Source organism: Fukomys damarensis, unplaced genomic scaffold (assembly GCF_012274545.1).
Source record: "Fukomys damarensis isolate Sample0158 unplaced genomic scaffold, DMR_v1.0_HiC HiC_scaffold_13, whole genome shotgun sequence".
NCBI lineage: Eukaryota > Metazoa > Chordata > Mammalia > Rodentia > Bathyergidae > Fukomys > Fukomys damarensis.
Window position 1 is genome coordinate 8209224 of NW_022900925.1, and position 22439 is coordinate 8231662.

A 22439-nucleotide genomic window follows, 5' to 3' on the forward strand; every position below is an offset into this window, starting at 1 on the left:
AATTTTTTTTTTTTTTTTTTTGGTGGTACCAAGGATCGAACTCAGGACCTGAGCTTGCAAGGCAGGTGTGGTGCCACTGAGGTAAATCCCTGGCCCTGGATATTTTTTGGGAAATATCTATTTTGGTCCTTATCCCGTTTTTCAATGGCCCTAAAGAACATTATGCTAAATGAAATAAGGCAGACAGAGACAGACAAACGCTAAATGATCTCCCTTATATATAGAACTGTAAAAAGCTGAAGTCATAGGAGAGGAGGAGAGTAGAATGGTGGTTGCCAGGGATTAGGAGTGTGGAGAAAATGGGGAGATGTTTGGTGAAGGAATATAATGTTCAGTTATGATAGATGACTAGTCACTATTGGGCCGGGGATTTAGCTCAGTGGTGCTTTCGCCTGCCTCGCAAATGGAAGGTCCCAAGTTCAATCCCCGGTACCAAAAAAAAAAAAAATCAACAAAAAAAGATGACTAAGTTCTGGAGACCTAGTGAACATCATGGAGATGACAGGTAACAATCCTGTATTGCATATTTGCTAAGAGCTTTGATCTTCAGTGTTCTCTCTCTCACACACACACAAGTGGTAATTATGTGAGGTGGACAGGTCAATTAGTTTGATCGTGGGAATCATCTCACAGTGCACACATATATCAACACATGCAGATATTAAATTTATACAATTATCCAGGTGCGGTGGCAAAGGCTAATTCTGGTACTCGACAGGCCACGGCAGGAGGTTAGCAAGTTCAAGACCAACCTGAACTACAAAGTGAGACCTTGTCTTTAAAATAAAATAAAATAAATTTATACAATTTTTATTAGTAAAGCATATCTCAATAAATTGGGAAAAGAAAATTTAAATTCTATTTCAGTTCTAAGTGACAGCTAGGAGTTCTGAAGAATCTTGGAAACTTTCCCAGTGAGATCACTTTCTCCAGACAGCCACCACCCTTCAAATACAGTGTTTGCTAAGAATCATTTCAACAATGACTATCTCTGTAATATGTTTCAATGTGAACTAGATATCAATTCTCCCTTGTTATTCATCTTGGGTCAAAATAATTTAGTTACTTTTATATTTATTTCACAGTATAAACCTTAAAGTGAGCTTGACTAGTTAAAAAATCATAATTGTGCCAGGGATGGTGGCACATGCCTATAACCCAGCACTCAGGAGACTGAGGCAGGAGAAGTGCCATGAGTTCAAGGCCAGCTTGGATTACATAGTGGGACCCTGTCTCAGAAAAAAACAAAACAAAATCATAATTGTATTTTTAGTGATATGGTTACCAAATATGCAGAGTATTTTAAGGAAAAAAATTTTGAGACAAGGTCTCACTATGTAGTTCAGACTGGGCTTGAACTCACTATGTAGCCCAGGTTGGTCTCGAACTTGCAGTGATCCTCCCGTCCAGCCTCCTAAGTGCTTAGATTACAGGCGAGCACCAGCATGGCTGGCTCAGTCTTCTGGATCTTTTTAAAGAATCTTTACTTGACACACATAGCAATAGTCCATATTTAAAGAATTAATTGTGAAATTTCAATACACATATATAATGAGTAATGATTAGATCAGGGTAATCTTGATCTATTACCTCACACATTAATCATTTTTGATAGATGTTTGTCCTTATGTTGAAAACATTTAAAATCTTCTCTATGAGCTCTTTTGAAGTATTCAGTTAATTGTTGCGAATCAGAGTCATGCTGCTGTGCTGTAGAATATTCAGTTACTTCTCCTCCTATCCAACTACACCCCTGTACCTGTTAACCACCCTGTCTTCATCCCCCACCGCCCCACAACCTCCTGGGCCCTGGTAGCCACTATTTTATTTATTCCCCACTTCTTTAAGAACTTGTACTCTTTCACAAACAAGTCAAAGCACATGGTATTTGTCTTTCTGTGATGATTTATTTGACTTAACATACTATCCCTTGTATTCTGGCAAGGATTTTTTCTTTTATATTTAATTCTCTCTGGAATTCATTTAGTGTACATGTGATTCTGGCAGTTAAATGGACTTTTTTGGGCCCAAATGACCAATGCAGTTATTGAATAAGTGATTACTTTCATTTTTATTGTGAGCATTCTTTTTTCATAGTTTTTATAAAATTAAGTTTCATCTGGGGGTGGGAGTAACATATGCCTACAATCTCATCATTCTAAGAGGCTGAGGCAGTAGGATTTCAAGTTTGAGCCCAGCCTGGGTAGGTTAGTAATAAAGTGAGATATTGTCTCAAAGGAGAAATAAAAGGGCCTCAGTGTGAAGGTCCTGAGCTTAATCCCTAGTACTGCACAGAATAAAACAAACAAAAACTAAGATTCATATCCTTCCGGGGTGATCTTTTCCTACTAAGAAATACATTTTTGGGGGGATGGTTGAGCCAGAGGCTCATTATGTAGTTCAGGCTGGCCTTGAACTTGTGGCGATCCTCCTGCCTTGGCCTCCCAAGTGCTGGGATTACAGATGTGTGCCACCATGCCTGGCTCTGTCTTTTTATTAATTGTAGGCTCCTTATAAACAATCATATAAGCCAGGTATGATGGCCCATGTGTGTGTGTGTATATATATATATTTTTTTTTTAAATAACTTATTGGAGTAAAAACTCACATAATGCAAAATTAGACATTTTACTGTAGATATTTCAGTGGCATTTAGTATGTGCACATTATCATGCAACCACCTCCATCTAATTCCAAAATGTTTCCGAACTATAATTTTTTCAGCTAACTTCTTGTGAGTGGTCATGTGATCCTTTGAGAACCATATTAATACCTTCTGAAGACAGGCCCTCGGTACCTTAGCCACCTCCCAATTGGTTCCACAGCTTAAAAGTTCCAACACCTTAACACGGGAGAGTACAGCTGCAGCCTTTTTAAATAAAATTTTTCTTTGAAGACATAATACAGAAAACTTAATAGCTTTTTACTAAACACACTCATTTAACCATAGGCCAGATCAAAAAATAGAACATCATCCATCTGGGTGCATCTATGCACACCTGTAACCCCAGCCCTTGGGAAGCTGAGGCAGGAGGATCAAGGCCACCCTGAGATACATAGTGAGTTCAAGGCCAGTCAGGACTAATTATGAGGCCCTGTCTTAAACAAAACAAAACAAACAAACAAACACTACTACACCTAGACGTATTAAATGTAATTTCTCCTTCCAGTCTCTATCTCCTGAAAGGTAGTCACCATTCTGACTTTTATCCCTGCAGGTTAACTTCCCTCATTTTGGACCTTCAGGTGAATGGGATGATTCAATGTGTACTGTTTTGTTTCTGTTTTTTTTCATTTGAGATTGGGTTTGTGACATGATCCATGTTGTGTACAGCAGTAGTTTGTGTTTTTACTTGCTGCAGTGTAGTTCATTGTATTGGGTGGGGGGTTGACTCAGTGATTCTGCTGCCTGCCTTGCAAGCACAAGGGCCCGAGTTCAATCCCTGGTACACCCCCCAAAAGTTTATTATATGACTATAATACAATTGATTTGGACTTTGGACTTTTGATGGAGATTTTGGTTGTTTCTAGTTTCTAGCTATAAGAAACAACACTGTATGAACTATTTCCATACAGTAGTCCCCCTATATGCGGTTTCACTTTCCAGTTTAGTTACTCGCTGTCAATTGAGGTCTGAAAATATTAAATAGAAAATTCCAGAAATAATTCACAAGCAGCACAATTCAGTTGCAGAGCTGTGCGGCTGAGCGCTGAATCAGGGGGACACCTTTGCAACTGGAAGCCATTCAATTCCTTCACCAATGAACTTGTAACATCTCTAATAATGGCCAGTATCTCAGATTATGAAGCGCCTGCTTTCTGTCGAACTTTTAAGGTAAAGGCGAAGACTCAAGAGCTAAGTCCTAGACCGTGCTTAAATTTTTATTGGTGATTATTCTGCATCTACATAATTACAATATTAAAGCTTTTAGCTATAGCAACACACTTTTTCATTTTCTAAGATACATTTCGTTGCTTTTTTTTTTTAATCCTTCAACAAACAAGAGAATACAAAACAAAAGCAAAGAACACAGTATTTTCCTACTCTAGTGCTCTCAGACTAAACAGGCAGGCACAAGGTGTGCTCAGAGCGGCCTCTGGCGTCCCCTTCCTCTTCTAGCTTGGTCTGAAATCTTCACTTCTTAGAAACATCCCTTTCTTGACAGCACAACAGCCAGAAGTTTAGAAGTTCGGTGAGTTGGTCCCCGGGGCTGCACACACAGCATCCGTGTTGACCGAGGTTTTTGCGGTCTGTGTGGGGCTCCGAGATTGGAAGGCGACCCAGCGGAGAAGAGTCTCGCCCCGCTCTCTCCTCTGGCCGCAAGGCGCCGGTTGCAGTGCCTTTTTTAGGCTCTGGCTTTGGTCTGAGCTGTTGACGCTGAGGCACCCAGGAGCGGGGAACAAGAAAGTGACTCTCCCAAGATCCTTGGGCAGCAGAGGCTGTTGGTGCCCCAGTGCTTGGCCCAGACAGGGCTCTTAACCACTGACCCGCACTGCCTTTCAGATGCCCCTGGGTTCTCACTATCCCTGTTTGCCCTACACTTCCTCGGGGTTCCTAAACCACCCAGCCCGTGAACGCTTGAGACCTCACCATTGAAGCCAATCACAGCATCAAGTTGCAGGTCGGCCACCTCTTCAGCCTCGGGAGAGATTTTCTCACCCATCGCCGGCTCACAAATTCTTTCAGCACCAGCTTGTGTAGCGTCTCTTGGTCGTTATGGTTACGGTCGTGCACATGCGCACCAGGTCCACACTCGCTCTTTGGAGGGCTGGGGTTGATTTGTCCTCTTGCAAATGTGGGGAGGGCGTCTTTTTTCCATTTTCTGGAAATTTAGGGGGCGGGTGGTAGGGTGGGTACTAAATGCACAGAACAAATTCCTCCCTATTTCGTGTAGTTTGTGACCTTTTGGTAACTATATAATGAAGTATCTCCTGGCATTTAAAAAATGAGTAGAAATTGCCTCTGATGAGTGAGCCCTTCGCTGTAAGTAGGGTAAAAAAAAAAAAAAAATTAAAGATTTTAAAAAAGCTTTACTAAGCATATCTTACTTATCACAGTATTCATTTAGTATTTAACTATCACCACAACCCAACTTCGTTTTGTTTGTGAAGCAGGAAAAACATTTTTTTTTTCAGGATAAAAATTTTAAGGAACTGCTAGAGAGAGTAGTCTTGAAGGTCTCTCATAGTGCTAATATCTTCTTGGGAAAACGCTTAGACTCTGTTCAATAACAATTGATTTTAATTTCACCAAGCAATTCGCATCTCCTAGTAAGAACAAATTGATGCAACCTCCCTTCTGCGCAGGGAACCTCTGAACGCGTTTTTTGTTATTACAGCTTTGAGGCCTTAGTGTAAATATTCACTTTGCAAACTTCAGTAGCGTACCGGCTGAACCGCGGGGAAGGAGCCACGCGGGCCGCCGTAGTCAGCTGCCGGGAGCAGGAAGTGTCCGAGCAGCGGGCGGAGACTGCACGATGGCCCCAGACCCCTGGTAAGCCCCGGGTTAGGGCGGCAGTATGCTGGGGAACCTGAGGGCAAGCCGGACTTCCAGAGAGCCTGCTGTTGCGTTTTTCTCAGAGTGAAGGCCTTTCGGGATGGGGAAAGGGGCGGCAAGGATCCTGGGGACCCCTGCTGAGGGGTCTGAGCCACAGCCCACCACTCTTGGTCCTTAAGTGGGTGACCCAGGAATGGGACCAGGAGGACTCCTGGGGACTTGGGGGCCGGACCCGAATCTCTGAATATTCCTCCGGCTCTTTTGAGATGCATCTCGCCTCGGGGATTTCCCGCTCGTTCTGGTTGTGGGCTGCCTGGTGCAGACTTCTCTGGACTGCTGTAAAAGTGAGGTAGAAATAACCTTTTTGTGGAGTATCAGTCCATCTCTATACCCCATTAGTTGGAGAAACTTAGATTCAGAGTCCATGGTCGTTCGCTAATGATTAGAGGCAGATCTTATGGGCCCTTCAAAAATATTGTCGGAATCCAGGAGGAAATTTGTGCTCTTGAGATAAGACATTTTACTCTTCCCTGAATCCGTGTCGTTAAGACTATTCCTTCAGCCGCAACTTCTAAAACAAAACAAAACAACAGTTGATAAGGGTCATTCTTTCAGCGATTAAATCCCAAGGGCTGGATGATTCAAGATACAAACACTGACCCCAAAGAATAAATTACTATACATAACAGGCTTGACCTTTTTGTTTAATAATTTATAACATATTGTAGCTCTATAAAGTTCTTGGTAGGACTATATGTCTTACGTTGGTGTTTCTAATACAGTTTATAATTGTGTGTTACAGTTAATTTGGATACTAGGAGAATAAATTCCAAAGTCAAAGTTACTGAGAACCTAGATTGGACCGGTTGCTTAATTTAATACTCCTTTTTTTTATTGTAGCTCTATAAAGTTCTTGGTAGGACTATATGTCTTACGTTGGTGTTTCTAATACAGTTTATAATTGTGTGAGTTACAGTTAATTTGGATACTAGGAGAATAAATTCCAAGGTCAAAGTTACTGAGAACCTAGCTTGGACCGGTTGCTTAATTTAATACTCCTTTTTTTTAAACAATAGTATACACTTCTGATTGAAAATTTAGAGAGTAAAGTTCTTGGTAGGACTATATGTCTTACGTTGGTGTTTCTAATACAGTTTATAATTGTGTGAGTTACAGTTAATTTGGATACTAGGAGAATAAATTCCAAGGTCAAAGTTACTGAGAACCTAGCTTGGACCGGTTGCTTAATTTAATACTCCTTTTTTTTAAACAATAGTATACACTTCTGATTGAAAATTTAGAGAGTACAGAATATTTGGAGAGAAGAAAATGAATCACATCTTTGACCCTGTTACTGGGGAAAAGCCATTGATTTTTACAATGAATTTATTACTCTATATATGTGTTTTACAAGATACGCTTTATAGGAAGCATTTCTCCATCTCACTAAATATTTTCTGAGAACATGATTTTTTTTTATGGTGCATATCTGTATGTCATACAAACATAATTTGTTTTAGGTTTTGTCTTTGTTGTTGTTTTGTTTTTTTGCCCTTCCAAAGGGAAGCAACCCCCCCACCATCATTCCTTGGGATTCTGCCACAGAAGTAGAACTATTGGATTTAACATATGAACATTCTAAAGACACTGGATACATTCTGGCTAAGTTGGTCTCCACTTTCTGGAAGCAAATTCCCACAGTTTATACAAAAAGTAAGAAATAATGGTTAGAGGTAAGGGAGGCCCCCACACCAGTTGCATATTTAGCTGGGTAGAAATAATAGCCAGACCCCATGCCTCTTCTCTGGTTAATATTGAAAAAAAAAATTATACTTTTCCTATACTCTCAGTTGTTTTGACTAAGTGACTTTCTCATTTGACAGTCAAAAGTGAAATAGACCTTTACTGTGTTCTGATCAGTTGCCTTACAAAGTGGGTTGCTGGTTAGGAAAGTAGAAAGGAATATGGAAGGGGATTTTGAAAAACCTAAGAGCTAGGTGTGATGGTGCATGCTATAATCTCAGCACTCAGGAGGCTGATACAGGAGGATTGCTGTGAGTTCCAGGTCAGCCTGGGCTACATAGTGAGTTTAAGACTAGCTTGAACTACATAGTAATTCCCTGTTTCAAATAACAAAACAAGGGGGCCAGGGATTTAGCTCAGTGGTTCTGCCACCTGCCGTCCAAGTGCAAGGTCCCAAATTCAATCCCTGGTACAAAAAAAACAAGCAAACGAACAAAACAAAACACAACGGTTGTATTTAGCTCCGCAGGCACTGCACCTGCCTTGCAAGTGCAAGGTCCTGAGTTTGATTCCTGGTACTGAAAAAAACAAAACAAAACCCCAAACAGATGTTCCAGGTCAGCCTGGGCTACATAGTGAGTTTAAGACTAGCTTGAACTACATAGTAATTCCCTTTTTCAAATAACAAAACAAGGGGGCCAGGGATTTAGCTCAGTGGTTCTGCCACCTGCCATCCAAGTGCAAGGTCCCAAATTCAATCCCTGGTACAAAAAACAAGCAAACGAACAAAACAAAACACAATGGTTGTATTTAGCTCCACAGGCACTGCACCTGCCTTGCAAGTGCAAGGTCCTGAGTTTAATTCCTGGTACTGAAAAAAACAAAACAAAACCCCAAACAGAAAACAAACAAACAAACCTAGGAAAATAGTTACTCCAGCTTTGTGTCTGTGCTACTGAAAATCATATCCAATCAATGCCTTCCTTGTGAGTTGTATTCTAATATTCAGGAATAGAATATAGCAGTTACTTTTTTAATACCTTATCAAAGCAAGTGGTAAGCTTACTGTTAAGTAGAAATGGCCGGTGATTACTGTGTTTGAGCTGGTTGTTTCTTAAAGTTAATTAGCTTTACTACTAGAGCACCTTATTTTTTGATGAAATACCTTTTTTGGGCCAGGGATTTAGCTCAGTGGTTCTGCCGCCTGCCTTGCAAGCACAAGGACCCAAGTTCAATCCCCGGTACCAAAAAACAAAACAAAACAAAAAAACACAAATTGGACTTGAAATCCTTTTTTTTTTTTTTTTTTTTTTTTTTTTTTTTTGAGACAGGGTCTCACTGTGTAGTTCAGGCTGGCTTTGAACACACTGTGTAGGTTAAGCTGACTTTGAACTCACAGTGATCCTTCCACCTCAGCCTCCTGAGTACTGGGATTACAGCTGTGCATCACAATGCCTAGCTCCATTTCTGGAAAAATCAGTCAGACCTCAGTATTCTGGTTGGACCTCTTAAATTTTGGTGGTTTTTGTTTTTGGGGGGCTGGGCTTTTTTTTTAATGTTATTGTGGAAGGTAAAGGTTACTGAAGTAGAGTTGTATAATGGACTCCTTTATATCACTCAGCTTTAATTATCAGTGTTCTGCCATTTCTGTTTCATCACTGCCCTTCACACCACTAGCTATGTTTTAAATCATGAATATAACTGTACATTCATTGCTGCTCTGATAAAAACAGACGTAGTTCATAGTCTGGAAACTTCTTTTCCTCTTGCCAGTCCCTCTGCCTGTGGGGTGATATCACTATTGCTATCTTTTTGTTGTTGTTGGTTACCAGGATCAAACTCAGGACCTCGCACTTGTGAGGCAGGTGGCAGCACCACTGAGCTCTTAAGGCCCAGGCCCATATCACTGTCTTTTTAATGACTTCGCCCTGAACATATCAATTGTTCACTTTTCTCATTCCTCATATCAGATTATTCACTAATTTTCATTGGTTCTTAATTTTAAATATCACTGATATCTCTTTTCTGGTGTCCATTTCTACCATCATCTAGCTCTTTATAACCTAATAATTTGTACACAGTAAGTACTGGTAATTAGTTGCAGAATTTAATAATCTGAGAAATCTCCTAGCCCCCTGATGCTACCTTCTTATTTTCTATTTTCTTATTTTACTATTTTTATAAATAAAGTTAGCCAGCATGGAAGAACATGATCTTAGCACTTGGAAGGCTGAGGCAGGAGGGTCACTGTGAGTTCAAGGCCAGCCTGCACTACAAAGTGAGACCCTGTCTCAAAAAAAAAAAAAAAAATTCAGATTAATTTTCCTAAATAGTAATTTAAGTACCTGTGTGCTTGACATCCTGATGACATTGCCCATGATTTCTAGGCCAGTGTTCCCCAAACTTTGCTATAGATTGGAATAATCCCCATGTCTGGGTCAAACCTCATACTAATTTAGTAAGAGTGCTTAGGGGTGGGATGAGAGCCAGGCTTTAAAAAAAATTCTCCAGTGACTTCAAAGTGCAGCAAAACTTCAGAACCACTGCTCTTCAGGCCTCCTTCATCCTCACAGTCAGCCCAGCTGAGTGCCTCAGTCAACAGGAATCTCCCATCTCCTAGCTCCAGAAAGAGATTTAGACTTCATATCTAGCAGGATTTTTATATGTTTGAGCCCAGGAGTTTGAGACTGGCTTGGGCAACATAGCCAAACCCTATCTCAAGAACAAAGCAAAAACCAAGTCACTTACCAAGTTCCCTCCATGCACAAGCGATACGTGGGGGTTGGAAGATCTTAAAAAATGGATTTTTTTCTTTTCTCAAGCAAAAATTTGGATGTTAAAGCAAACATCAATTTTCAATATTTCAAACATGTTAATAACATAAGTACAGCAGTGTCCTCACTTTTATGAACAGACCAGCTGGTAAGAGAAATAAAATGTTTTTGCACACTTAAGTATTTTCCTAAAAACAAGCAAAGGTCTTATAACAGAAAGATAAAACCAGGGCCACTGGGGGTTCATTGTGAATCTTTCAAAAACTCCAGCACTTAAACAGCAAGTAGAAGGTTAGTTTAGAAGGTCAGGTAAGTGTTTGGAGAGAACTCCGGGAGATTTAGGGGTCAAGTGGATGTGTACTCTTTGTCAATTTGTCGCAGGACATACAGTATCTGCCATTTCCACAATGTGGAGTGCTTTTCCGGGTAGATCTGCAGGACTTCTCACCTTGTTTCAGGGTCACCTGTTTTCAGAGCACCTCCTGATCATGTTCTTTATCCTGCTGCCGTTTTCCTTTTAGCACATAGCGGGAATGTCCACTTTGTTCATGGCTTTATTTACTCACAGTGCCTGGAAAAGTGGCCTCTATAGTGCAGGCCCTTCAGGGATGTTTGTTATTTCACAAATGAATGAATGCCGATGCTTTATCATGGCCTAACAGCAAGGTGGTTAAGAGCTCAGGTCTTAGGGCCAGACAGCCTTGTTCTGTTGGGGTCCCAGTCGGGCGAGTCAGGACACCCCTTTGGGCCTCATTTCCTAGTGTACAGATAGAGGTGGTAACAACGCCCCCCTCTCTGTGTTCTTCAGTCACTGAGTGGTTACAAATAAAACATTGGGAAGGGTGCCTGGCCATAGTAAGTGCCAGTTAATACTTGTTGCTATTACTGGTCCTGTTATCCTCCTCTCCTATTTGAACCTTGATTAGAATTAAGAACTTAGCTTGGACAAGTGAGAAGTTTTGGTTTTTTTCCATTCATTCATCAGTTTTATTTTGAGAAGATTTACCTATATAATACAGGCTGGCCTTAAACACAGCCATGTAGCCCAGGTTGGCCTCAAACTCTCAGTGCTCCTCCTGCCTCAGCCTCCTGAGTGCTGGGATTACAGGCCTGCACTACCATACCCAGCTCAGGAAATTCTTTTTAAAGAACCGTAAGCATTTTTCTCTTTTGTGACTTTGATGTAGGTTCTCCACATATGATTCTACCTGTCAAATTGCCCAAGAAATTGCTGAGAAAATTCAACAAAGAAATCAGTATGAAAGAAGAGGTGAAAAGACACCCAAGGTAATACCAGGAGAAAATGTAGTACTTAAATGATCTTTTTCATTTTTCTCTTCTCTTCTTTCTTTTTCTTTTTTTTTTTGAGACAGGGTCTTGCTATGTAGTCTTGGCTGGCCTTGAACTCTGCATGATCTTCCTGCTTCAGCCTCCCAAGTGCTGGGATTACAGGCATGCACCACCACATCCAGTTCAGCACTTGAATGATTTTGAGTTTGGAGATCTGAAAACCCTCCTATATCTAAGGCTGTGTATGGGTTTGAATGTGTGTGAATCTGAACATTTTTAATTTATTGTGGTATGTTGTAGTTATCTAATTTTATTTGTCCACATTTGCTAGGTTATAAATCCCTACCCCAAGATACAAAATACTTCGTATTTCACTCACTGAAGTTTTACACAACTACAGTATTCTCTAGGCCTTCTGTCCCGTTGCAGTGTTGACACAGTTGGCTATTGCTGGCATCCCATTCTTGTGTTTTAAATAATGACATCATGTCTGATTATTTAGGGCTCCTTTTAGTATTTATATCATATTTTTCTTCATATATCCTGCTTTCAGAGGGATTTTGTGAAGTGCCATTAAAGAAAATTTTGTGTTGAGCCTTAATTTTCAGTAACTCTCAAAAAAATTCCAAATGGGATTTTGAACAGACATGTAGTATGTTTATAGATTAAAAAGAAGAAAACTAGTCCTGGGGATGTAGCTCAGTGGTGCCACACCTGCTTTGTAAACGCAAGGTCCTGAATTTGATCCCCAGGAACAGAAAGAAGAAAAAAAAGGAGAAAACTTAACATTTTAAAAATATTGAATATTTCCTTTCGTTCTCATTTTATTCATCCTTCAGCAGTATTTACTATAGTTATTATGTGACAGGCAGTAGGGTACATATTTTTAAGATTTTGTTAGTAGTGCTCATGAATTTGAAAATAATTTAAAAAATTCTCTCCAGCTATTACCTAAAACTTAGGAATATCTTTGATGTTTTTTTCATTTTAGGATTGCTCACTGTACTGAATTCTTTTGTTCTTTCAAGTAATATTTCAGTTGATTCAATAGCTATTCCAAGTAGACTATTAATCTGCAAATGAGACTTTCATCTTCTTTTCAGTCTTTGGTTTTTTTTTTTAATTTCTTGTTGCATTGGCTAGAACTTCTCAACCAGAATTAAATGATAATGCATTTGAGGCAGTCATTTTCTATTCTCAGTTATCTTTCTTTGTTTTTGTTTTGTTTTGTTTTTAATTTCCCCCATATTGTATTAATCATATGTTTATTCTGTTTTTAATCATTAACGCCATAAGCATTTATTTTTAGGTTTCCTAGCATCAGACTTTTCTTAAATTAGAATAAATTCTCTTCGGCAATGGCATGTTATCTTTTTTAATGTAATTTGGAGTGTGCTTTACTAATATTTTAAACTTCTTTTTTTTTTTGGTACCAGGGATCGAACTCAGGAGGTTGTGCTTGTGAGGCAGGTGGTGGCACCACTGAGCTAAATTCCCGACCCTATTTTAAACTTTTGTTACATTTGTAACCCATAAGTGAGATTGATATATAATTTCTGGCCTAGAAATCACTGTATAGATAGCCAAGGCTGGTCTTGAATTTGCAGCGATTCTCTTGCCTCTGCCTCCCAAGTGCTGGAATAACAGATGTGTACCACGATGCCTGGCTCCTTTTTTTGTTTGTTTGTTTCCAGGTTAGTTTAAAATATTAATTAGTAATTAGGCTTTCCATCCTTTTCTATGCTCTGGAAAATTCTGTTTAATTATGATAGTAGAACATTTTTTCTTTCTCATCAAAATAATCATTTTGTAAAATATTAAGAACTCTCACTGTTTAAAGAAAACCCCTTGACATTTTAAGATAACCCCCCTCCCTTGGCATTTTGGTGTATTTAGGTTTTGTATTGTTTTTCCCCTCTACTTGGATGACTTCTCTCCCAACCCCACTTGGGTTTTGTTTTGGTTTGGGGGATTTTTTGTTTTTGTTTTTGTTTTTTCAGACAGGGTATTGCTTTATAGTTCAGGCTGGTTTAAAACCCACTATACATATGTAGCCCAGGTTGGCCTTGAACTCCTGGCAATCCTCCTGCCTCGGTGCCATTCAAGTGGTAAGATTACAGGCGTCTACCACCACGCCCTGCTTGGGTGACATAGCAGAGTTGAAATTTTCCTTTAAAAAATTATGGTAGCTATCTTCCAAGCTAACAGGTTGAAACTTGAATCATACTTTTTTTTTTTTGGTACTGGAGATCAAACTCGTGCCCTTGTACTTGCAGGGCAGGCAGCGGAACCAACTGAGCCAAAACCCTGGCCCTTGAATCATACTTTTTAGTGACTATGTACTGTTTCATCTCTTGAGTACTTTTGGGGTCTTTAATTTTATACTCTTATAGGCCTGGTGTGTGTGTGTGTGTGTGATGCTTTTATTTATTTTTTGTTTGTTTGTTTCTTTATTTTTGAGACCATCTCACTGGGTTGTCCCAGCTGACCTCAGCCATATGGTTAGAGGACTCCAGGTGCCCCACCACTGAAATCAGCTTGAACTTTTTTGTTTTGCTTTTTACTGTCTCAGGAAGAAGAAACTCGCTTTCTTTGGTGTATCCCTATAACCATTAGGGGTTCTTCCGTGGTGTCCAGAGGTATCAGAATAAAGTTAGATGACTTTATACCTTGGAGTGTTGCTTGATGTGCACAGCCAGCCTCTCGCGTATGACCAGTAATCTAAGGAGGGGGCAGCCTCCCAAGTTGTATCATTGCTGATTTTAACAAGGCAACAAATGAAACCTGTGGTATTCTGCCTTTGTAACATGTTCATCCATGGTCTACTATGTTTTCATTTAAGTGGGCAGTTTCATTTTTCACATTTCCAAACTCTGGAAAGGCACTCCCCATGCTCCTGTGTCCTTTAATGTCATACTTTAGAGTCATAAACAAAAGATTCTTCTGGTCTTTTAGAATAGAATGATTGTAGAAAGCTCATATGGTCCTAGAAAGAAAGTCATGTGTGGTTCACATTCCTCTTGTATAAAAAGAGCACATTGCTATGAACTGTTCAGATGGGTTATAAATATACCAGTTCAGTCTGGTTCAGATGGTGATGGGATTTGACACCGTGTTTTTTGAAGCATGGTTGTGACTGTGGCATTTTGCTGTTGAGTGGACTTTGGGGAACACGGTTTAGATAGGGTAGATAAATAGGATCAGTGGGTAGAAGCTCGGGGGACAGAATTCAGCTGAGCACAAGGATCCTTTGGCCATTTCCAGTCAGTGTCCATGGTCAGACAGAGTCTGGGTTGCCCTTGGGCAGGTCCAAGGCTGAACCCAGTCACCATTTTACCTCTTGCTTTTTTCACTGGGAGGCTAAAGCATCCCTTCCAGCCCTTCCTTGATTGAACCCTGGTCCGGGAAGTCACATTTACCAGATTTGATGTAGTAGATTCTGCATCACTATACTGTAATACTTACAATGTGTTCTCTTCTTTTCAGCTTACCATGTCAATCAGAGCTTTGTTGCAGAACCTGAAGGAAAAGATCGCCCTTTTGAAGGACTTACTGCTAAGAGCAGTGTCAACACATCAGATGTATCCACGTAAACAGTTCCACCTCTTTTCTAGAGTGGGAGGACAAGCAATCTTATTTTAAGAAAGAATCTGGGCCTCCCAGATTTTTCTACAGTTTGAGGAGGACCTGCTTTCCATACTCTTCCTATGATCTTAAGTTCTGTTTTAAGTGTCTGTTACATGTTTTACAGTGAATATGCTGGCAAGGAAAGACCTACCCGAGGAACTAACTGGCTTGGGTAAAACCTTTAGAGAACAGGAAGCTAATTCTGTCAGTGTTACATGTACGGAGCCCCATATTACTATCTGTCTGCTGCCTTGAGAATGGCCCACCACTGCTCCAGCAGCAGACTGCACCCCTGATGCTACTTTCTGACTTCCCAGAGTCTGTAATGATCCATTTCGTTTTGGAGAGGTCAATACCAATAGAAACTGTATATCTTTTGCTGTTTTTACTGTTTATATAGGTTATTGAGATGTGAATTGTTTGCCTTATTATTCTTTCAGGAGCACAGGTACTGGCCTAGTTTGTAATTTCGGGGTGGGGGATGGAATGGGACTTGCTTAAAGTAAGTTGACCATCATCTTAGCCTCCTGCCAAATATTAAAATTTTTCTTACAAATTCACAATCTGATCAATGTAGGGAAATATATGTGAACTGTTAAACTAAACCTTTAAACCTGAGTTTATATTAATTTGAAAACTGATCTCACATGGCTTTCTCTCATTTTACTCTAAATTGTCAGTTCATGCCAAAGATCCAGCTTTTTTCTTTTCCTTTTTGTTAAACAGAGTCTCACTAGGTAGCTTAGGTTGGCCTTGAACTCACTGTGTAGCACACACTGGTCTCAGACTCATGGTGATCCTCCTGCCTCAGCCTCCTGAGTGCTGGGATTATAGGCGTGTGCCACCACAGCAGGCAAAAGACCCACTTTTGGTATTAGAGGAGGTGATTACATCCTGGCTTGACCTATGGGAAACTATATACAATAATATATAGAAATCATATAGAATGTAGCTTTTTAGATAAAACAATTGAAAGTGTTTAAAGAAAACATTTTCCTGCAAATGTAACTCTTTTATGTTTCCAGTAATATTAGTTTAAATTAATTGCATGGCTTTCCATATATCCAATTTTTAATCCACTAAGGTTTCAAGTAAAATTTTAATTTCAGTAAAATTGGGCCTTCTTTGTAACACAATTGGAGTATTCTGCTACACTTTGTAACTTTATTTTCCATCTGATATCATTTGTTACTGCCCAGTTAAGTCTATTATAAAAGTCTGAGTTTTTTTTTTTAACCAACATAAAGAAGTCTAAATATATAAAACTCAAGTTGTTTCAGATGGGCAAGGTGCTTTCCTCTGCCTTCATCACTAGGTGCTGGGAAATCTGCACATGGAGTCAAGATGTCAAATTTGTTTTAGTGTTACCTAACAACGTACATTAGAAAGGCAACTAAATACCTTTTAAGTGTTTCACAGTAGAGTATTGTTACCTATGTGTTTACTAGCTTCCGTTAAGATAATTATATATTACTCATCTTATTTATATGCTAAACCTATAAAGCAAGGGAAATGTATACATTAAGAACTTACTGGGACTGGGGATATAGCTCAATGGTATCGTGCCTCCCTGCAAGCACAAGGTCCTGAGTTTGATCCCCAGTACCACACACACACACACACACACACACACACACACACACACACACATTTTTACTTACTTAGCTAGATACAGTGGATCATAGTGTAATTCCAGCACCATGGGAGGCTTAGGCAGGAGAATCACAGGTTTAAGCCCAACCTGAGCAATGTAGCAAGACCTTTTCTAAAATTTTAAAAAATAAATACATGCTGAGAATATAGTTCAGTGTGAAGGCTCCAGGTTCAATTCCCAGAATTGCAAAACAAAACAAAACAAAAAACAAAAAGACTCAGAAGGACAAAAAAAGGCTTATTTTCCTTTCCTAATAATTTCTGCTAGTTATTAATTAGAGAACACTATGAATGCCATAGGAATAATTGACTTTGTTCTCCTAGTGCGTACAATCTGACCATCTGTAATTTCTTGGGGTTTTGTTGTGGTTTTGTGGTGGTCTCAGAATTACTTCCCAAATTGCTGAATTAAGTACTAAGCATTATTTAAAACATTACAAAAATATTTAGTGACCTTAATATGGATAATTCAGAAATTCCTAGAAGAAATTTTTAAAACTCAACTGGAATAAAAGGGTTTTCTTTACAATTCTTTTTTTTTTCAAATAATTGGATCTGCAGTATCTGTTCTGTGAGCCCCCAGTAGGGCAGGGGATGGCATGCAGATAATCCACCCCCAGGGGGCGCTCCTAAAACTTTTTCAAGGAGGCTATTTTTTCTTTAGATAGAATGGAAAGAAGGAGCTAGCTTCATTGCTTTGATTCCACCCCCCCACCCCCGCTTTCTTTTTCAGACAGGGTCTCACTCCCTATGTATCCCAGGCTGCCCTTAAAACTTGACATAATCCTCCTCCCTCAGCCTCCCGAGTGCTGGGATTGCGGGCCTGCACCACCGTGCCCTGCTGGATAGCTTCTGTACTGTGACCTCTCTCCCCATTTTTGGTGCTGGGGATTGAACCCTGCACATGCTAAGCACACAATCTACTACTGAGCTACACTCCCAGCCCTAGACAGCCTCTTTGTAATCCTTCTGCTTGTTCCCACTTCCTTTCCTTTGACTTCCTTCCTCTTCCACAACATTTTTAATACTGCAGCAGTAGTTGCCTTCCGGATTTAAGGTATATTAGATAGCACCAGGTCAGTCCTGATAACCTCATGTTATTGGTTAGTTTTGGCGATCCTTTTTCTTTACAGAGAGGTACTAAGCACGGGTCAGACTGTGCACCTCATGTCCCTGATGCAGTTGGAAAGAGAATCCAGCGTTTCATCTGAGAGTTGTGGTGTTTTGCCAAGGACCTCGCAGCTGTGAAATAGGAGAGCCAAATTCAATCAGTCTGGCCCCCAGTCAGTTGTTCACTGCTGACTTTTATTTTAGTAGAAATAATAAGTTAGCTATCACCTGGCATGTTTTCCACTGGAACTTCCTAGTAATTGGTGCCCTGCTGTAGTGCCAAGACAAATCCTGTTTATAAGGCAAATCCCGAAGAAAGTGCTTACTCATCAGGAAGATTAAACACTGTTCCATGTGGTTGATTAGCTACACTACTGTATGACGTAATTCACCAATAGAGTGACTTTTGGATCCTGTTTTTGAGGCATAATTAGTGTTGAGTGACGTTTTCAGTGTGAATATTTGAAGACATTTCTTCACTATGCTGGGTAGTTAGGAATTTATGGTACTTACTAAAGTTATGCTTTTCTGCATTTGTGGAGTTTTCCAAAGGATACTAGGGAATTGCAAAAAAGATAAGTTCCATGACAGTGTTTTCTAAACAGTTAAATTCATGGAGTTTAGGTTGAAAATGTTATTCTCGTAACTGAAAAAGTGCTTTACTCCTGGCAAGGGTGAAATGAAAATGTAATTTCTGTGCTTTTAAATCCGTTAGTTTGCAATTAATAAACCAAAGTCTTATGGCCAGAGCATTTAGAAGTGCTGGAAAACATTGACTTCTGTTCACAGTGCTTTGCCGAGAAAGGAATTATCATCTCCCTAGATGAAAGACTGTGCTATAGGAGGCCGCATGTGAAGTTTCGGTAGTACTAAAAATATTCTCACCACCAGCTTTATCATCTGAAGCTGTACTTTTGTTAGTTTTTCAGTGGCAGCGCCTTTACCTCTTTAAAGAGAATAAAAATAATCTCTTTAACAAAGGGATTTAGGATCAAAATGTATTTTTGGTGCCATTGGAGAAAGCCTGTGGAAATAGTTTTTTTTTAAAAAAAAAAAAAAACATCTGTTAACTTTTCTGAACTCTTGATTTGGGGGGAAAAGGATAGGTAGATGTGACAATCACTATATAGTAAACCCACATGAACGCAGGCATGAAGAGGGGTGAGTAGACTCTAAAAGCACCCCCTGGTGGCTGCAGTAGAGTACAGTGGTTCTCAAACACCTGTTTGTTCTAGTTTTTTATGTTAAAATCTTGATTTTTGGCCATAATTAGTAAAAGTAGATAGTTGCGTTTGATTTTTGAATGTCCAGTCCCTACCTGGAAAATGTATAATTGGTAATTCTCAGCCAAGTACTTCTGCTGGCCCCGATTTGTTTGGAAACATTGCTGGTCCATGAAATCTGGAAGTCAGTCATCATCAGTATAGTGGTAGCAGCATCAACTTTGGAAGCAGGCACAGCTGTGATGGAAGACGTCCTGTCATTTAATTGAGGCCAAACAGCTGTTCAGTCTTCCTGGGTCTTGGTTTCATCATTTATAATTAGGAATAATCCTACTTTTGCAAATTTGTTGTGAAAATTGAAGAAAATATTTTTAAAGCACCTTGCAGGACTAGCCCCCACACCAGTGGTGGGTGTTGAATAAAAGGTAGTTACTGGCGTTTACTGTGTAACCTTAACCTCCTTCTGCCTTATTTTCTCATGTGAAATAGGGTTACAAAAGTCTGCCTGGCCTGTATCGTCATGAGAATTAGGCTATATGTAAAAAGTTGCCCTACATATAGTAAGTCTAACTTGGGGATTAACTGCTATTACTATTTTATTGTTCTTATAAAAGGTACTACTACCAATGACAATGTATAGGTAAATGGTTGTATTAAAGCACACAGGTATTAAAATAGTACTTGCAAATGTGATTAGTGCTTTGCCAGGCATGGTGATACACCCCTGCAATCCAAGCTACTTAGGAGGCTGAGGCAGGAGAATCACACGTGTGAAGCAAGGCTGGATAATTTAGTGAGAACCTGACTCAAAACAAAATTAAAAAGAGTTGTGTTGTAGCTCACTGGTAAAAGTGCTTGCTTGCTGGGTTGGTGGCACTTGCTGGGGGGGTGTTATTTTGGATTTTCAGATTAGGGATGTTCCATTTGTATCAATAGAGTAGCACTTTTAAGTGGCAAGAGAGTCAGGTGTAATGGTGCAGGCCTATGATCCCAGGACTCAGGAGGCTGAAGCAGGAGGATTCCCATGAGTTCAAGGCCAGCTTGGGTTATATAGGGAGTTCAAGACCAGCCTGAAGTACAGAGTGAGATTGTCTCAAAAATAAAATAATGAAGTGACAAGTGATAGGAGCAGTGCTGGCAGCCCCAGGGTGGACAAGCCCCAGATGTTGGGGTGCAAGCCCAGGCTGATGGGGTGTGGTAAGCAAGCTGGGCTCCAGCCCAGTTAACCAGCAGAGCAACTTCTTCCTAGTTCAGCGATGGTGATGGGTACTTCTCATCCCAGCCTTTCTTAGACATAAAACATGCTGCATACATTGTTTGTGTGCAGATTCACAATTCGTTTGATGATAAAGGGATTGTGCAATATATATATGGTTCTGAAACTGATTTTCACTAATTAGCATATGTACTATTGTATATAATACAATATAGAACAGTATTGAGTCTCCCTGGAATCCCCAGTCTCTAGTTTCCCTACTCTACAGGCTGTTGTTTGCATATATACGTACAGATCATCTATCTATTCTCTGTTTTTGGCTTAGTGTGGGCATACTATTCGCTATTTAGTTCCTTGTTGCTATTTTTGTCTCTCCTGCCCCACCCCCTTTTGGGGATGAAACTATTCTGGAGCTTATTCCATGTCAGGTAATTCATACGAACCCTTGCAAGTACCCAGAAATGTTGGTTGCCATTCTCATCAGTACAGGAACAGCTTTCTGGTTCATTTGTTTAGGCTACAAAATATTCCATTGTCTAATGCCTTATTGATGGACATTTAGGATGTTTCCAGTATTTGGCTATTATAACTAATGCTGCACTGCACATTTTTGCCCCGAAGTTCCCATGTGAGTATATAAATGTGCCTTTTAAATTGTTAGGTATACAGAAGGCAGCCTGGCAGTTGATTGAACCTGTTTACATTCCCACCAGGAATGTAGGAGGGTGCCTTGTTCCTCGGCTGCTTTCCAAAACTATCTTGTCACAGTTTCGTAATCTGATAGGTGAAAGGGTACCTTGTCTTGGTCCGAATTTCTTTTATTGATATGAAACTAGATGTCCATTCCTTTGATTACAGATATTAGTGTTAATTTTTTATGTGTTCTTATGTCCTTTGCCTTTTTGTCATTTATGGTTTTACTTTGCAGCCTTTTTAGTTTTGTTTTTGTTTTTTTGTTTTTTGAGATACAGTCTGTCTGTGTAGTTCAGGCTGGACTTGAGATCACTGCCTCAAACTTGTGGCAGTCCTCCTGCCTCAGCCTCATGAGTGCTTAATACCTCACCACACCCAGCTCCATCTCTAGATTTTAAAATTTTGTCTGAAAAGATTTTTCCTACTCCAAGATTATTAAAAAGTTACCAGCCTGGCCTGGTGGTGCACACATACAATCCTAGCACTTGGGAGTCTGAGGCAGGAGGATCACCATGTGTTCAAAGCTAGCCTGGGCTACATACTAAGTTCAAAGCCAACCTGAACTACATGACGTTGTCTCAACAATATTCTTATAATAATATTTCTAAAATTTTATTTTTAAATGTTTATAAATGTGCTTACTTATAATATTGGATTTCAGTTTAGCATATGTTTGCTTGAATGGTTGAATACTGAAATCCTAACAAAAACCAGAAGTTGCCAGGTAAGTTAATTGTAGCACACAAGACAAGTGCATTGAATTTTGGGGTATAATTAATAGTTTCCACAATTTAAAGTTTCCATTTTGCCCCATACTAATTTTTGCATTTTTTAATATTTTGAGACAGGGGGTCTCTCTGTGTAGTTCAGGCTAGTCTTGAACTCAGTATGTAGCCCAAACTGGTGGCAAACATGCTGTGATCCTCCTGCTTCAGCCTCCTGAGTGCTGAGATACAGGCATGTGCCACCTACCCAGCTATCCTATAAAATCTTGTCTCAGTTGGTTTTTTTTGTTTTTGTTTTTTTTTTAATTTGGGGGGCATTTCTTATAAATAGCCTTACACTTTACAGATAATTTACCATTAACTTAAACACTGGTATTTATTCTTAATAGTGCATTGATTGAAAGATTAATTGGCCCTTTTGTTTTTTGGGGGTTTTTTTTTTGGGTGTTTTGAGATAGGGTCTCACTACATAGTGAGACTGACCTGGAACTCACTGTGTAGCCCAGGCTGGTCTCGGTCGAACTCACAGCAATCCTCCTGCCTCAGCCTCAGGAGTACTGGTATTACAGGCATGCACCACCACGCCTGGCTAATTGGCCCTTTTGTTAATACAAATGAATATTTAAAATCACTTTCTTAGTTACAACTGTTTTTTCATGGTTTCCAAGACGGAGTACTTAATAACTGTTGTCAAGCTGGTAATGGAAGAAATAATGGTAGTAATTTGACCCAGGAAAGTGTGGCATTCTGGAATGGGGAGAGAATTCATTATTAAGTGGTTATTAACTGCTAATTAGTTATTAATTGAATATTTAAAGCCACTAGCATTGCTCAGCTACATTGGATTGGGAGATTTATGATTTTTTTAAAAGGGCTGTGTTAATATAT

At 39.7% G+C, this 22439-nt stretch overlaps 2 protein-coding genes across 4 annotated transcripts in view; one reads left to right on the forward strand and one right to left on the reverse strand.

Annotated features, from left to right (window-relative positions):
• Cfap52 (cilia and flagella associated protein 52) overlaps positions 1-4704 on the reverse strand; it is a 54794-nt gene extending 50090 nt beyond the window's left edge. Inside the window, exon 1 of the mRNA XM_010614974.2 lies at positions 4592-4704. Coding sequence (XP_010613276.1) covers positions 4592-4664 — 73 coding nt within the window. The 5' untranslated portion in view covers positions 4665-4704. The remainder of the gene's footprint in view (positions 1-4591) is intronic.
• Positions 4705-5399: 695 nt separating this feature from the next.
• Stx8 (syntaxin 8) overlaps positions 5400-22439 on the forward strand; it is a 278115-nt gene continuing 261075 nt past the window's right edge. The window contains exons 1-3 of one of the 3 annotated variants that reach the window (XM_010614972.2): positions 5400-5494; positions 11202-11301; positions 14791-14885. In XM_010614972.2, the coding sequence (XP_010613274.1) occupies positions 5478-5494; positions 11202-11301; positions 14791-14885 (212 nt within the window). In that variant the 5' untranslated portion in view covers positions 5400-5477. Of the gene's footprint in view, positions 5495-5521; positions 5676-5731; positions 5847-11201; positions 11302-14790; positions 14886-22439 lie in introns of those variants that run through there. The other 2 variants (XM_033762791.1, XM_033762790.1) reach the window with 2 other exon arrangements.